The 16,275-nt window shown below is 37.0% G+C and overlaps 1 protein-coding gene across 1 annotated transcript; it reads left to right on the top strand.

The window, feature by feature from the left end:
• The first annotated feature begins 5,279 nt into the window (after window positions 1-5,279).
• On the top strand, window positions 5,280-6,230 carry LOC101542198 (olfactory receptor 10AG1-like). The gene has a single exon (XM_055143099.1). The coding sequence runs from the start codon at window positions 5,286-5,288 to the stop codon at window positions 6,228-6,230; it is 945 nt and encodes a 314-aa protein (XP_054999074.1). The 5' UTR covers window positions 5,280-5,285.
• The last annotated feature ends 10,045 nt before the right edge of the window (window positions 6,231-16,275 follow it).

Here is a 16,275-nt window from a genome sequence, read left to right as displayed (position 1 = left end):
TACCAAAGACTGGGCTGGGCTGCCACATGAAATCTACATTATCAATTACAAACTACTAGCAGCACCTGTAATCTACATCCCAAAGACTAGGCTGGGCCAGAGCCTGGAATCTACAATGTAACAATTCAAGCTTAAAAGGTTCAATAACAATAGCAGAACACCTATTCTCTAGGACAGATACTCTTTCAGCAGGACCCATCAATGATGAAATCCCATGGTTGTGTTTCTCCCCTCCTTGTCCAACAAACATATAAGCATTCATAATATTAATAATTTTGTATGGGCATAGCAAGAGATGCATTAAGCTTTTAGAATTGCTCTCCTGGGGCCATCTCAATCTCAGACTACAGTGCTCAGGCCAGATTAGTCTTTCCTATCCCTAGCAGGGTCCTAGTCTCGTTATTACTTTAAGATCATGACAGCACTTGTCCATGATCAGACTCTTAACTTATAGTTAAGAATGAGGCACTTTGGCCAGGCCCATCTCGATGCCAGGGTAGCACATAACTTACCGCTTGCCCTGGGTCCGTCTCGTCCCCTGTTGGGACCCTGCCTTTTAGAGGGCTAGGAACTGAGGGCAACCAAGGCTACAGTCAAGAAAGCAGATGCTCGGGAATTAATAATATTCAAAGCCAATTAAATCCCAATTGCAAAGGCATATTAATAAATGTCTTTCTTTGTCCATACAAAAGGGACTTGCTCTGAATAAGCTATGCAAAGGACTCAAGGAGAAGAGAAAGACATTATTTACAAGTCAACAGAACACTAAGAAAGAAGCTACAAATAAACACAGAGGAATGGGAGCACTGTGACGGGAGTAACTCAATAAAACTAAACTACCTGAAGCTATGTAATCCTACATATCCCCCTTTTTCTTTTTACAAAAACACAAAAATTTGAAAATGAGGAACAATTCCAAATCACAACACAATTTGAAATCACAATACAGTCTTATAGTTGTGCTAAGATTTCAGTCCGACCCTGGGTCCAGAGCAGTGCTTGTAGTAAAGAGTCCAGTTGTTCTGCACTATCCAGGGGTGATAAGAGTCATTTAGTCACAGTTTGAAGATATGAAGTGTCTGGATCAAAATTGAAGAGTTGTCCTTGTAACAGCAGCAGTAGTGGTAGCAGCAACGAGTCTCTGGAAAGCAGCTAGTAGGAGTCCAACAAATTTCAGGAAGCACTGGATCAGTCAGGGAGCACTGGAATAGGAGCATAACAACTTCTGGCAGGAGAACTTCAGCAGGGGAATACAGCTATTCTCTGGTCTGGTTCCTCGGCAGTTCTAGGTGCAACCTAGCTTATGTTTGGAAAAAACACTTTAAAGTTATTAGAGGCTTTCGCAGTTGGGGTTTGGTCTCCATGCCTGTGGATAAAGAGAGTCAGAGGGAAGCTCCAATACGAATGGATATACTAGAGGGAAATGAAAAGGTGTTCCTGTTAAATCATTCCTTTCTCCTTCAGGAACCTGTGAATTTTAAGGAAAGGGTAAAAATATTGTTAATCCAAAATATGGAGGCCTGGTGTTGTCCAATCCACAACCTGTAAAAGAGGGGTATAAGGAAAGGTCTTAATGTGACCTCATGAAATGTGTAAGGAGCTGGAGGCCTTTGCTCTAGGTCCTCTGACGCTGGCTCCTCTTCTTTCCTTGTGACTCCGAGCTGAAATCAGTTTGGCGATGAATCAGCTGGAAATTGAAAGGTTGTGAGTCTCTGGAGGTCTGAGATCCAAATCAGGTGGTTGAATTCAAGGGATCCAAAGTTTCTTAGTGGGGTTATCATCTGTTGAAACAAAAGCATAGCCTTTTCCTCGAATGAGGAGTTTTCCTGCTACATTCAATTGAGAAAATACCTCCATTTTGTATTTGATTTAACATTCCATATGTCCACTGAAAATGCAGAGGTGGTGGGCTTAAGGCCGCAGTGTTCTATACTGAAAAGGGGTTGTAGTAACTGTATCGGGGCAGGAAATAGGCTGCGCTTCCTGTAGTCACTGGCTACAGCGATAAGACTGATCGGAGCTCTGAAACTCCACACTGGGGAAAGGGGCTGCAACTGAGAACATCCCCTGATTTTGCGGGGCCTGGGGCTGGCCCCCCCTTGCAGGTGTCTCAAGTTGGGGTCACCAACTACATCAAAATTAAAGCGACAATCTCTGGCCCAATGATTTCCCCTCTTACACCTGGGACAGGGCCCAGGAAGTGTAAGTCTAGCTCTGCAGTCTCTGGCCCAGTGGTTTTCCTTCTTACACCTGGGGCAGGGCCCAGGACAGTTCATGACCACTAACAACAGCTAAATCAATTTCTGAACAAATAGCAGTACTCCTATAAAAAAATCAGTCAGGTATGTAGTGATGTCCTGTAGCAGTGTTGGTCATTCCTACAGATGAAATATGAAGAGAATAAGCAGGAAAAAAATGTTTACGTGTTGGCATACTGGTTTATCTCCAAAGCCTTATTTGCATTTTCCCATCATTTAAATGATTATTTTCATTTGGAAGTAGCATCATAATCATCCTAACTAGGTTTCATACTGACCTGAAGGAAAAAAAAAAAAAAAACATGTTCTTAGTTTCTCTGTACTAATTTTCTTCTTCTTCAGAAATCTGTGAATATACTGAGGATTCTGAAGAAACTGTTGATTGAGAACAAAAGCATGTCCATGCTAGACTGGTCATGCAGTGTGTTCTTCCTTATTCTGGAAAATATGAAAGGTTTATTTCTGTCTCTGGTGGTCTATAAACACTAAGCACTCACTTGTATCTTCCTGCCTTGCCCTAGAGTAGTAAACCAAAACATGTCCATCAGATTGATGCTTAGTTCTGGACTTTAAGGATTCGTAGTTGATAGGGCCAATTTAACCAAGTCAGCCAATTTCTGCTTGTCTTTGTGGGCATACATGCATGATACTCAGGGGTTATTATTGGCTCTATACACAGGAATTACTTGTGTCACTGCTGTAGAGACCATACATAGGATGCCACAGATCACCCCAAGTCAGTCATGAGTAATGCATGTGCTCTACCCCTGATAATATCACCTTGCTAGCCATTTCCTGAGTGATGTTCCTCTAATGATCGTTGCAGTCTTTGAGTTCCTTCACTTAATGAGATTAGTCTCTATATCGTTGTTATATTAGTTGCAATGATTTCTTTCCTATAACTACTCAGTTCCTAGATTAAAAGCATTTGACCCATTCTAATGCTGCCTTCAACCAGGGACAGTGCAATCTTATCCATATTTATACTTCTTTATCTCATAGTGTGGTTTTATTCTTTGGACCTGCTCCCACCAGTCATTAAAGACCCAACTCAGTCTGAAAGAACTGACACATTGCTGTAATATTTTTTTTTACCAGAAACAACCTCCAAGTAATTTAAATATTCACATAGTTACTACATTCTTGGCTGATGAACTAGCTACTTTTTAAGATTTTACAGATTTTATTTATCACTTAGCTTACAAGGGATGTGACCCCTGTATTATTATTTTGAGTAGTTGTATTATTATTTCCCCATGTACAAAAAATCCATGCATATAAGTTTTGACTTAATGTATTAAACTGCTTTAATAGCAGGAAGGATCATTAAGTGAATAAGAAAGTTTGTGGGGAAGGAGGGGTGAGTCTTAATCCACAGGGGTAAGAACATTTCTTACTTAAAGAGCAGGACTTGATTTGATAATAGAATATAGAGTTGATGGTGTTTAGCTTCAGTTTAAATAAGAATTCTTCCTCTTCAAAAATTCTTATTTATTATTATTTATATTTTAAATGAATCACCAAAGGTAAGCTTTATACTTAATAGTAATATAATGGCTAAGCCATTATATTATCTTTTTCAGTTATCAAGTTTCAGCCGATATAAATTTGTAATTTTAATACAGCAAACTTATTGTTAATATTACATTTTCTCATGTATAGAAAATAAAAAGAGGACCTTTATTTCTTTTGTTGTTTACATTCAAAAACACAGCATGTAATATTTTTATCTTTAAAAATATTTGTCTTATCAAAATAGAAAATAAAACATTTATAACATATATAGTAACATTTTATAACATATAATAACATATATAATAAAATATATTTTACACCATAAGGTCCTGATATATTTTAAAAATTTTCATTGTTGTTAGAGTCATGACCACACTAAGTGATAACAAGTATTGAAGAGTATTAGTTTGCTTGCATTTGATGCTTTGTAACTGATAAGTCTACATTGTATCTCAAAAAAATCCAACTATATATCAGAAAAGTTAAAGATGAATAGAGGTTTGCATCTTACTAGTACGATAGAATCTTTTGTTGAGGATTAAGTTACATTGATAGTGAATCTAAAACTGCTAATGGTTTCATACTTATTTATTGATACCTTTATAGAATTAGATTAAAATGAAAAGCTCTGAATTGGCCAATGTGTAATATTTATTCCAATCATAAATATAATGGCCACATTCTCAATACAAAATATAGATATATTTTGAATTATTGTTATGATCAATATTAAGAAAAGTCACATGGTTACATTTAGTTAAGTGACATCACAGATCACCTTTCAGAGTTGTACAAAACAGAAGCATTTGGACTTTCATAACAGAAAAACATGCAATTATTTGTAAAACTTGAGAAGATTCTTATTTGAAGGTTGGTGGCACAGTGTTTGTGAGATAAAACATGACTTTGGCAATTAGATACAATTGTTTTTTCTTTCTTTGTATATCGACATTATTTAGAGTTCCATTGGGTACTTATAAAATTATTGTATTTACAAATAAAAGTTGAGGTGGAAGTTTAGAAACAGAATGCATCACAGATCCTTTTAACTTCTCTAGTGATGTAATTCTTAAGTTTTATAATAGTTCTACTTTGCCTATAAATATATGTATATATAAAAGAATTGATTTAAGATTGACAGAACTTCCATAAAAGGTAGATCTCATTAAGAGAATGAAAATTATAAACATTTATGAAAGCAATAACTTAAATCAAAAGTGGGTTCATGATGGGAGCTCTCTCCCAGAATGATTCAGTAAATGCTTTAACCATTTTTTAAATCAAAACCCAAGTATTAGAGGCTATGTTGCACTATATAAGAGAACTCAATGTGCTTAAAGATGTAGAACAATATAGAGGAGAAAGCTTCTGGTTTAGTAGACTTAGATGAAATCTATACTGATGTCACCTCTTAGCCACTATTTAGTTCCTTAAAGTCTCTGTCATAATATTTTTAGGTAAAACACAAGGCACAGGAATTAACTTACATCTCTCATTTAATCATATGTACAGATGAAATATGAAGAGATAGAAGAAGAAAACAATTTCTCCATGGTGAACCAATTTGTCCTCATAGGATTTTCTGATCTTCCAAAGATCCAAGGGTTATTATTTGGGATCTTCTCTGTCATTTACTTAGTTATATTACTGGGAAATAGTTTAATAATAATAATAACCATCCTTGATCCTGCACTACAGAAACCCATGTATTTTTTTCTGGGAAATTTTTCCTCATTGGAAATCTGTTATGTATCAGTCACTCTCCCCAGGATGCTGAAGGACCTGTGGACTCAGGATGGAAGCATTTCTAGACTGAACTGTGCCACCCAAATGTGCTTCTTCCTTATGCTGGGAGCCACTGAGTGTTTCCTTTTGGCTGTGATGTCCTATGACCGTTACGTGGCCATCTGTAACCCTCTGCACTACCCTCTCATCATGAACCACAAGACCTGTGTCCAGCTAGCTGTTGGCTCCTGGATCGGTGGAATCCCAGTCCAGATAGGGCAAACCTGTCAAATTTTTTTTCTGGATTTCTGCAACTCCAACAAAATCAATCACTTCTGCTGTGACATTCCTCCCATTCTCCAGATAGCCTGTGGGAACACTGCTGTGCATGAGATATCCGTTTATTTAGTAGCTCTGATCTTCGTAGCGGTTCCTTTCATGTTGATACTTGCCTCTTACAGCAAAATCATTGGCACCATTCTGAGGTTGCCAACAGCTACAGGACGGGCCAAAGCTTTCTCCACCTGTTCTTCCCATTTGGTGGTTGTGCTTTTATTCTTTGGATCTGCTACCATCACCTACTTAAGACCTAAATCAACACATTCTCCAGGAATTGATAAATTCTTGTCTCTTTTCTATACTATAGTGACTCCAATGTTTAATCCTATGATATACAGCCTTCGAAACAAGGAAGTGATTGCAGCACTGAGGAAATTATTTCTAAAAAAATAATGTTTTAGTTCTCTGGCAAGTGTTTAGTGTGCTTTCTCCACAGTTAATGCAAAGAGCAGTGCAGTGTAGCTCTGAACACTCCCCTTCATGCAAGTTAATCACTTGAGCTCCTGGTATACCTTTAGATATTTTCTTCTTATTCTTCTGTTTTATTTCAGTCATTAACACCAATTTGCAAGTTTGTAAACGTTTATAGCTTTTAAGATATCAAACTGATGACTAAAGTGCCAATATCTTCCCTCCATTATCCAGAGGTACCTACTGTCTTCCATTCCCCACATCTTGATAGCATCAGTTTTTTATTAGAAGACATTGTGTGTGTATTTATCTTTCCCTCTCTCTCTCTCTCTCTCTCTCTCTCTCTCTCTATCATCTATTTATCTAGCATCTATCTATGTATCTACCTATCTTCTATCTATTAATCTATATATAGAAAGTTTATACAAATTATCTATAAACACATATGTATCTATATATTGCCTATTATCCTGAAGCTGCATATTATCTCAATTAAAGTATATTCAATGCTAAATGTCTAAAGAATGATCTTACACACAAGTAGTTATGAACTTCACATAATTCATAAAAATGTAAATCAAGTTAGAGTGTTAGTATTTTTACATAAAATGTAATATACAATATGGAATTATATTTGTCTAAATAATTTCAAAAAGCCTTATGCTAGTGTTTGGTAAAATACTTTTACTTTTTAATGTAATGCACATGGTTTGATCAGTAGGTATTTCATAATGAATGTTAATAGTTGATTAATAACTGAGCAGATGAAAGAATGTATTTTAATAAAATATCAGTGTATTTCATAAGATATCAATATCAAGTTTTGTAGCACAAAATAACATAGGTGCTTTTTTATTTACATTTCTGTGAACATGTGTGAATATGCAAATAGTAATATCAATCATAAATACTGAAAGAAAAGTTTAACTTATGTGTACTTTGAATTTTTTTCCAAATAAGCTTACTCCAAAGCACTTGATATAACAATGCTTACATCCTTCAGCAAGATGATTTGGATATGTACCTATGTTATATTTTATTATTCAGGTCCCAGAATAATTGTCTTCAAATTAGTTTATTCTTTTCATAAGAGCAGTCCAAAAATAATCTTACAATAGGGATTATTTTAAAAGAAATTATCCATAAGTTTAAGGAGAAGAAAATTTTTAGAATTATTTAAAAAAAAATACACAAAGTTAACAAACTGCACTTACATTAGTGAGTTTAATCTTTTGTTTTCTTTTGTTTTGAGGGTATACCTGACTATCCTCGGGGGTTACTCTTGGCTTTGTTCTCAGGAATTACTCCTGGCAGTGCTTTGGAGACCATAGGAACCCTGGTTGGTGGTGTGAAAGGCAAGCACCTTATCTGCTGTACTGTGTCTCCTGCCCTGTCAGATAAATCTTTTTATGCCTTTAACCCATTTTATTTTGATATTAAATCTTTGAACTAGGGTAGTCAAGGAAATTTTCCATCTACAATCAGAGTAAATTATGGCTAACCTCTTACTTCCAGATTCCAAAATCAGAAATTTTCATTAAGAACATACTTCATGCCTATTTCTGTGGAATTATGTTAGCTGTTTCCCACAAAATTCTATCCTTCTAAAGATCCATTATAATTGTAATCAAGCATTAAAACAATAAAAAGAAACAAAAACACAAAAACCATCTTGATCTATAGTCACATTTTACTTTATGGAACCATTTATATTCTCTATGGCCTAAATGATATACTCTATTTATTTATTTTATTTTGCTTTGATTTATCTTGTTTGGGGCCACATCCATCAGTGCCCAAGTCCATGGCTGGCTTTGCCCTCAGATTTCACTCCTGACTAGGCTCCATGGACCTTATATAAGGATTCCAAGGATTAACTCAGCTGCTTTTGAGGCAAGGGCTGGAGCGATAGCACAGCAGATAGGGTGTTTTCCTTGCACAAGGCTGACACTGGTTCGATTCCTCTGCCCCTCTTGGAGAGCCCAGCAAGCTGCTGAGAGTATCTTGCCCGCACAGCAGAACCTGGCAAGCTACCCGTGGCGTATTCGACATGCCAAAAAACAGTAACAACAAATCTTACAATGGAGACATTTACTGATGCCCGCTCGAGCAAATCGAGAGCAATGGGATGACAGTGACAGTGATAGTGACAGTTTTTGAGGCAAATATCTTTACTTGCACTACTAACTCTGACCCTAACACTTCTCCTCAAAACGATCCTTATTGTCTGCAGGATCTCAGAAGGAGTTTGTTGTTGTTGTTTTTTTTTTCTTCAGGGACAAATAAGGGGGGGAAAAGTGTGAGCTGCAAACAAGGAGGAGGTTCAAAATGAACAATAACTAATGGGCTGCTCCTGAGGCATAGTTTGTCTTATCTACAAACATCACTGTATCACTGTATCAGTGTCATCCCACTGTTCATCTATTTGCTTGAGCAGTGCCAGTAACATCTCCAACCGTCCATATTTTGTGCTAGTGTAGCCCCCAATGGTGTATTGGGGGATCTTTTAGGATCTACAAACATAGCATGTCAAAATGGTTGGGCCCTTGGTGGAAGGACAAATTGAGGGTAAACTGTCCTCTGTTTTAGGCTTCAGGCCAGGGTGAATTGCTCTTTGTAGTGTTGATATTTGGTCCAGTTTCATGACCAGGTTGAAACTGGGAGCCACATGATGCTCTGGGCAGAGCAGATGCAGCCTTTGGAGCCATCTTCTTGGCCTCTCACCTCTGCCTTTTGATTGCTCTGGGGAGTATTTATTTATTTCTTTGGATGCTGTATCATTTTTTAACTTTTCCTCTTGTTCCTTTGAGTTTGAATTTGATGTCCATAAGAATACAGCCTATGTTGAAAGTTCAATTTAGCGCCCCGTTCTGAAGCCACCATAACTAGATTATGTTCTTTCCTTACTTTATGTGACTCAGTCACTTGCTATCTCTCCTCTTACCTCTTTATCTCTACATATATTCCCCTCATATTTCCTAAATTAATCTACTTTACATTATGACAAGAAAAAATTGCAGAACGTCAATCAACAGTATTACAAGCAAAAACATTGAAGAAAAGTCTTTGTGAGCTTAAACAAAAACTCAAATATTCACCATCACATCATTTATAAAAATGATATTTATGAATTTTTATTTCATCAAAATTTTAACTATTGGTTTGTTATTACCATCACTCATAAGGGAGTCCAAATAAAGTGACAAGTACTTGCAAATAACAACCCCCCAAATGAGTATATGATATAATCAGAAATCAAAAATTTAAAAAGAAACAACATAACTGTAAACGTGGAAAAAACTCTAGCATGTATTTTACCAAATGCGTTATACATACATCAAGTAGCCACTGAAGTGTTCGTTATGCTTGGAACCCAATAAAACGTAAGTTTTAACAAATGAAATTATGTTGCACATATATTTGAATCACTAAAATAAAATTTAAATTCAAAATAGCCATAACTCTTAATTGGTGAATAATTATTAAACCTTCAATATTGATAATATCACTGAGCATATGCTTTTATAATATATTCCTTAGTATGAATATTACTAAGTATGAATATTACTAAGTATGAATATTACTACTTAGTATGAATATTACTACTCATGAATATTGATACAAGTATGCATGCACACTTTAGTTCGACTTAGTCTTTGTATTTGCGTTATGTTGCATATCTGTTTTTTTATTTATATGTTTGTTTAAAGCCTCACATATGAGTGTACATATTCCTCAACTGTGAAGCCGCAAAAGTGGCATTGCAACACATCATAAGATACTCTCTACACATTTTCCATAATTACCAAACAGTATTTGATGGGATTCAGACAGTAGGCATATATATGTATATATAGGCATATATATGTATATATATACATATACATATATATGTATATATACCTCTTGGAGAGCCTGACAAGCTATCGAGAATATCCTGCCCACATAGCAGAGCCTGGCAAGGAAACTGTGGCGTATTTGATATGCCCAAAACAGTAATAATAATGGATCTCATTCTCCTGACCCTGAAAGAGCCTCCATTGTGGCAGTGTTGGAAAGACAAGTAAGGGGATGCTGCTAAAATATCAGTGCTGGGACATATGGAGATGTTATTGGTGCCCGCTCGAGTAAATCAATGAACAATGGGATGACAGTGATGCAGTGATACAGTGATGTTTGTTTGTTTATTGTTTGGGGGCCAAACCCAGCAATGTCCATGGGTTACCCCATGCTTTGCACTCAGAAATCATTCCTATTGGTATTTGGCTGAGTATGAATAGGTTTTAGAAAAGAGCCCATGTGCTTAGAATTGATTTTGTGAAAGTAAATAACTGGATGAACCTGCCTCTTACGCGTCAGGGCTGCTGATGAGAAGGTTGTTACAGAGACACTTTCCAAACCACAACCAATCAAGTACAACATTATGACCACTGATATAACATTGAGCAACCAGAGATACTATATTGAAAGACAGTTCAAAATTAATTCAAATATGATATTTAATTTTTATTAATTTATAATTAAATGGTTTATATAAGCACAACTTCAAAGAGAAACCAATCTTTGATAGAACTTCATAAGTTATCATTTTAAAACTGACTGCAGATCTATAAACATTTAAATACTATATAAGTAGAAGAAGAATTAAATTAGAATTTGAACTAAAAATTTACCTAAATAATTGCAGTGTATAAATGAAGAAAAGTTCATATGAAAATTTTAAAAGTTTGATAAATCAAAAAAATTTATTTAAACACTTCACATTCAACAAATATGACCACAAATATGTAAATTTATTGACAGGATTTTCTTGTTGCTTTTAAGATTAATGAAAATGTAAGCATAATACTTTAAAGATTTATATGATTCTTAAGTGTTCTATAGAATAATAGGAAAAGTTGTGTGATATTCTAGGTTAAAACCCTGGAAAGTGGGGCTGGAGCGATAGCACAGCGGGTAGGGCGTTTGCCTTGCACGCGGCCAACCCGAGTTCAAATCCCAGCATCCCATATGGTCCCCCGAGCACCGCCAGGAGTAATTCCTGAGTCCATGAGCCAGGAGTGACCCCTGTGCATTGCTGGGTGTGACCCCAAAAAAAAAGCAAAAAAAAAAAAACCTGGAAAGTGAATTGACTTGTTTTCTGATTAAGTCATTCCTAGATATGAAGTATGAAGAGATGAAGGCAGAGGGCAATAGTTCCATGGTGACAGAATTTGTCTTCCAGGGATTTTCTGACCTTCCAAACCTGCAAAAATTATTATTTGGCCTTTTCATCATCATTTACATGATTGTCTTATTTGGAAATGGCCTCATAATAATAATAACCAAGTTTGACCCTGCACTATGGAAACCTGTGTATTTTTTCCTGGGCAATTTTTCTTCATTAGAAATCTGCTATGTGACAGTCACTCTCCCCAGGATGCTGAAGGACCTGTGGACAAAGGATGGAGGCATTTCGAGAGTGGAGTGGGCCATTCAAATGTATTTTTTCATTTCACTGGGATCCACTGAGTGTTTGCTCCTGGCTGTGATGTCCTATGACCGCTACGTGGCCATTTGCAACCCTCTGCACTACCCTCTTGTCATGAACCACAAAGTATATGTCCTGTTTGCTGTTGGATCCTGGACCGGTGTAATCCCATTTCAGATATGGCAAATGTGTCAAATGTTCTGTTTGCACTTCTGCAAGTCGAAGGAAATTAAGCACTACTTCTGTTACACAACCACTGTATTTCCCTGTTAATTTCTTGGGGGAGAGGTCATACTATTGGGGTATACTTTTAGCTCTGCACTCACTCTTGGTGTGACTTGAGGGACCATCTGGGGTACTGGGGATTGAACTTGGATTGACCATGTACCAGGAAAGAAGCATTAACCCGTGTAATACTGCTCCACAGATTTCATAGTAAATCTATGAAATGTCAAATTGTAAATAAGAGGGCCAGGAATGATAGTTCAGTGGGCGGGGGGGGGGGCACATGTCTTCATGCAACTGACCTAGGTTCCAGTAAATTAATGTAAATTAATCCAGTAAATTAATCCAATAAAGTAATCTGTAAATTATGGACCCGTCATTTAAAAAGTTATATGATGTTTCTGAAAATTTATTTTAAGAGCTAAATTCTTTACAGTATAGCAGTAAAGGGACAAAAGAAAAAAAATGCAGAAGTGCGTCTTTGATATACACATATATATGTATGTATATATGTCCAATATAGACAGATAAATAATAATTACATGTGTATAGAGAAAAAGAGGGTAGCTAATTTTAACTGAGATACAGCAAGAAGAGAAAGTTTACAAATATGTTAACTGTAGGTAAAAATCAGTGTTTAAATCTTTATTACTATTATAAAGAAATGACTTGTAATTCAATTGCAATTTATTCATCAAACACAAGAAGTCAAATATCTCCACAAATATGCATGAACACATGTGCAAGGAAAACATTGGGAGGGAAAAAATACAGGTCTTCAGCATACAATCAGTAACTGAAGATACGATTAACCTGAAAACCATCAGAAATCAATTGTGACTGTGTCTCACTTATTGGCTGAATATGGATAAGCTTGTGAAAGAAGTCCATGTGTGATGATATGGAATCTTTTCAGTTTTGTCTTAACAATAGGATGCAAAGAAATGAATTGACCATCTCTACTTGCTCCTTAAAGAGTAAAACTTTACTTAAAAAGTAAAATTCTGAAAAAAAATTAGCTATTGTTAACAAAATAGCTAACTAACAGAAAAATTTTATGTCACTTCAATTTATTTTACCTGTACTTAACCAGTAAGTTTGATTATAGATATTTCAAGTTAATATAAACATTTTAAGATTCTATACTTATAGTGCTCTATGCAAAAGATTTATGTTAGTCCAATATGGAAAAAAATGTCTGTTTGGTAAATTGCTTAAATTAGTTGGATATTAGGAATGATCTTAAAGGCCATTCAGGGGAATTAATGAAGTCATAATCCAAAGGGACCTAAGGTGAGAACATAAACATTCATTTGCAGAAATATTTTTGAAAATGGGAAAAATTGCATCAATTCTAAAAGTCGTCTTTGAAAAATATATAAATTAACATTGTATGGCACTAAAATTGTTATAGGTATATTATAACATAATGGGTTTTGCAGCATATTTACCTCAGATACAAAATATGATTAAGAGATGAAGAATAAACTAACACATGAACCATTGTTAAGGAAACATAGACACCTGTGTTCACCATCTGAGTTTTCACATAAATAGCACAATATCATCAATTTCTTTGACCTTCCTAAAAGGAGTACACACAAAGATGAAAGGAATTCATCTTGAAAATGCATTGAGCAACAACTTAAAATATACTTCATCACATTAAAAAAATTAGGTTGCCATACGCAATTTGTAAAATACCAGAGCAACATTTTTGATTACACATATAAAAAATTAAGCGGGATGGGGTATGGTCAACCTGTATCTCCGGGGCGAATGCATTAGCAGCCTGATGGTGCCTTCAGAATTCCCGATACCTCATAATTGCCACTGTGCCTTTGGCCAGACCCCAATAACTTGGGACCAGGTTTTCCAAGAAATTAAATGTCCAAAAGTTAGGAATGTGGGAATCATGTCCACAAAGCACCACTGGATCGGCTGTAGAAGCTCATTTATTAGTCTTATAACAGAGATGCAGAAATAAATCTCAAAAGAGAACAATAGCCACAGTTAATCTCTGACCCCCAGATGGCTGAACAGATAGGGTAAACTGGAGGGGCCGGGTCAGCCTGGTGCCAGCCCAAGCAAAGTCACTGGCAGCCTGTTGCTTCCACAATCCAAAATCACTACCGTACCCCCAGCCTGACTCCATCATCTTGGGATGGACACAACTGACATATGGTCTGCTGAAAATCCTGGGATGTGGGTTTTCTGACTGAAATATCCAGTCTTTCTCAGGTCAGGATGGGCTACTTTGCCTCACCTCCCTGAAATTTCAGAAGCCTTGGCAGTCACCTCCATAACTTCAAAGCTAGCACCCAGCTAAAAAGCTACTACATGTCTTAATGTCCATATGAAAATACCGAATACCCTGAAGAAAGTGATGACCTCTTAGTACCTGTTTTGCAAACCATAATGTACAAAAGAAAAAATGGAGAGAGAGACAGCAAGAAGGAAAGTGCCTCCCATAGAGAGAGGCAGAGAGTGGGGCTGAGGTGTGGGCGGTGGTGGTAGGGAAACAGGGAACATTGGTGATGGGAAATGTACACTGGTGAAGGAATGGGTGCAGGGTCATTGTATGACTGAAACCCAATTATGAACAGCTTTGTAATAATCTATCTTTCAGATGTTCAATTAAAAATATTTTAAAAAAGTAATGTGGAGTAGACTGGGACACATCCGAGCCACGGGAGGGCACTGGAGTGGGGTGGCGCCAGCTCAAACTTCAAGAGGTCCCGGCTGCCCTCGACCCACCCTTGGCGCCATCTTGCCACAATCAACAGAGAAGTGGCTAGGCATTCTGGTGAGCAACGCGGCCCGGAAAATGCTCCGGACCCAAATTGGGGCCAACAACACCGGGGAGCCAGAAGGAGGAGGTGCAGCCTGCACACCTTCTCCAGATGGAGCCCTGGCGACACTGAGCCGCAACTAACACGGCTCCGGGATTCGGGACTGGGACACATCCGAGCCTGAATGTATGTTTTCTAAAACCTAAAAACATACCATCTTTTAATGGAAAGCTAATTATCAAATGCTTTCTTAATAGGGTTATCTTGTTTGGGGGTATAACTCCCACAACAATAGCGAGTTTTGTGTTGAGATATGGAACGTAATCAAGGTGAAGAGAAAATGAAGTGAAATTCATCAGTTATACAGTTGGGGTGGGGGGCCGGAGGTATACCCTGGATTTTGGTGGTGGAATATGGGCACTGGTGAAGGGATGGTGTTTGAATATGGTATAACTGAGACATAAACCTGAGAACTTTGTAACTTTTCACATGGTGATAAAATAAAATTAAAAAAAAAAGTTATGTGGAGTTCATGACCACCTAAAACAGCTAACTCAATTGCTGAATAAATAGCAGTACTCATACAAAAAAATTCAATCAGGTGTGTAATAATGTCTGGTAGCAGTGCTAGTCATTCCTATAAATGAAATATGAAGAGAAAATGTAGAAAAAAACATGCGATCATGTTGGTATACTTGGTCTACTGAGATTTTAAGGTCTCCAAAGTCTAATTTGCATTTTTCCATCATTGAAATCATTATTTTCACTGGAAATAGCAGCATATGAAACCTAACCAGGTTTCATACAGATCTGTCACCGTCACTGTCATTCCGTTGCTCACTGACTTGTTTGAGCAGGCACCAGTAATGTCTTTCATTGGGAGACTTATTGTTACTGTTTTGGGCATATCCAGTACACACGGGTAGCTTGCCAGGCTCTGCCTCTAGGGTTCGATACTCTCAGTGGCTTGCCGGGCTCTCCGAGAGGGGCGGAAGAATCGAACTCAGGTTGGCCGCGTGAAAGGTGAACGCCCAACCGCTGTGCTATTGCTCCAGCCCACAGACAGATCTAAAGAGTAGAAAAAAGCTCTTTTTATTTTCTGGACAAATTTTTTATCTTTAAAAATCTGTGACTATATTGAGATTTTTGAAGAACCTGAGGACTCAGGACAAAAGCTTGTCCATGCTGGACTAGTCCACCAGTGTGTTCTTCCTATTTCTGCAAAATACTGAAAGTTTAATTCTGACTGTGATGGTCTACAATCACTAAACACCCACTTATAGCTCCCTGCCTTGCCATAGAGTCATAAAATAAAACATGTCCATCAGACTGGTGCTTCAGTTCTGGATTATAGAGATTCCTAGTTGACAGGGAAAATATATGAAGTGTTCATTTTGCCTTTTTGTGACTTTAATGAAGTCAACCAATGTTTATTTATTTGTTTTGTGGCCATGCACAGTGGTGCTCAGGGGTTACTACTGGTTCTATACACAGGAATTACTTGTGTTGCTCTTGGAGACCATATGGGACGCCTCAAGTC

The sequence above is a fragment of the Sorex araneus genome, chromosome 6 (assembly GCF_027595985.1).
Source record: "Sorex araneus isolate mSorAra2 chromosome 6, mSorAra2.pri, whole genome shotgun sequence".
Taxonomy (NCBI): Eukaryota; Metazoa; Chordata; class Mammalia; order Eulipotyphla; family Soricidae; genus Sorex; species Sorex araneus.
Note: the sequence above shows the minus strand (reverse complement) of the source record. Positions and strands in the feature narration are given on the sequence as shown.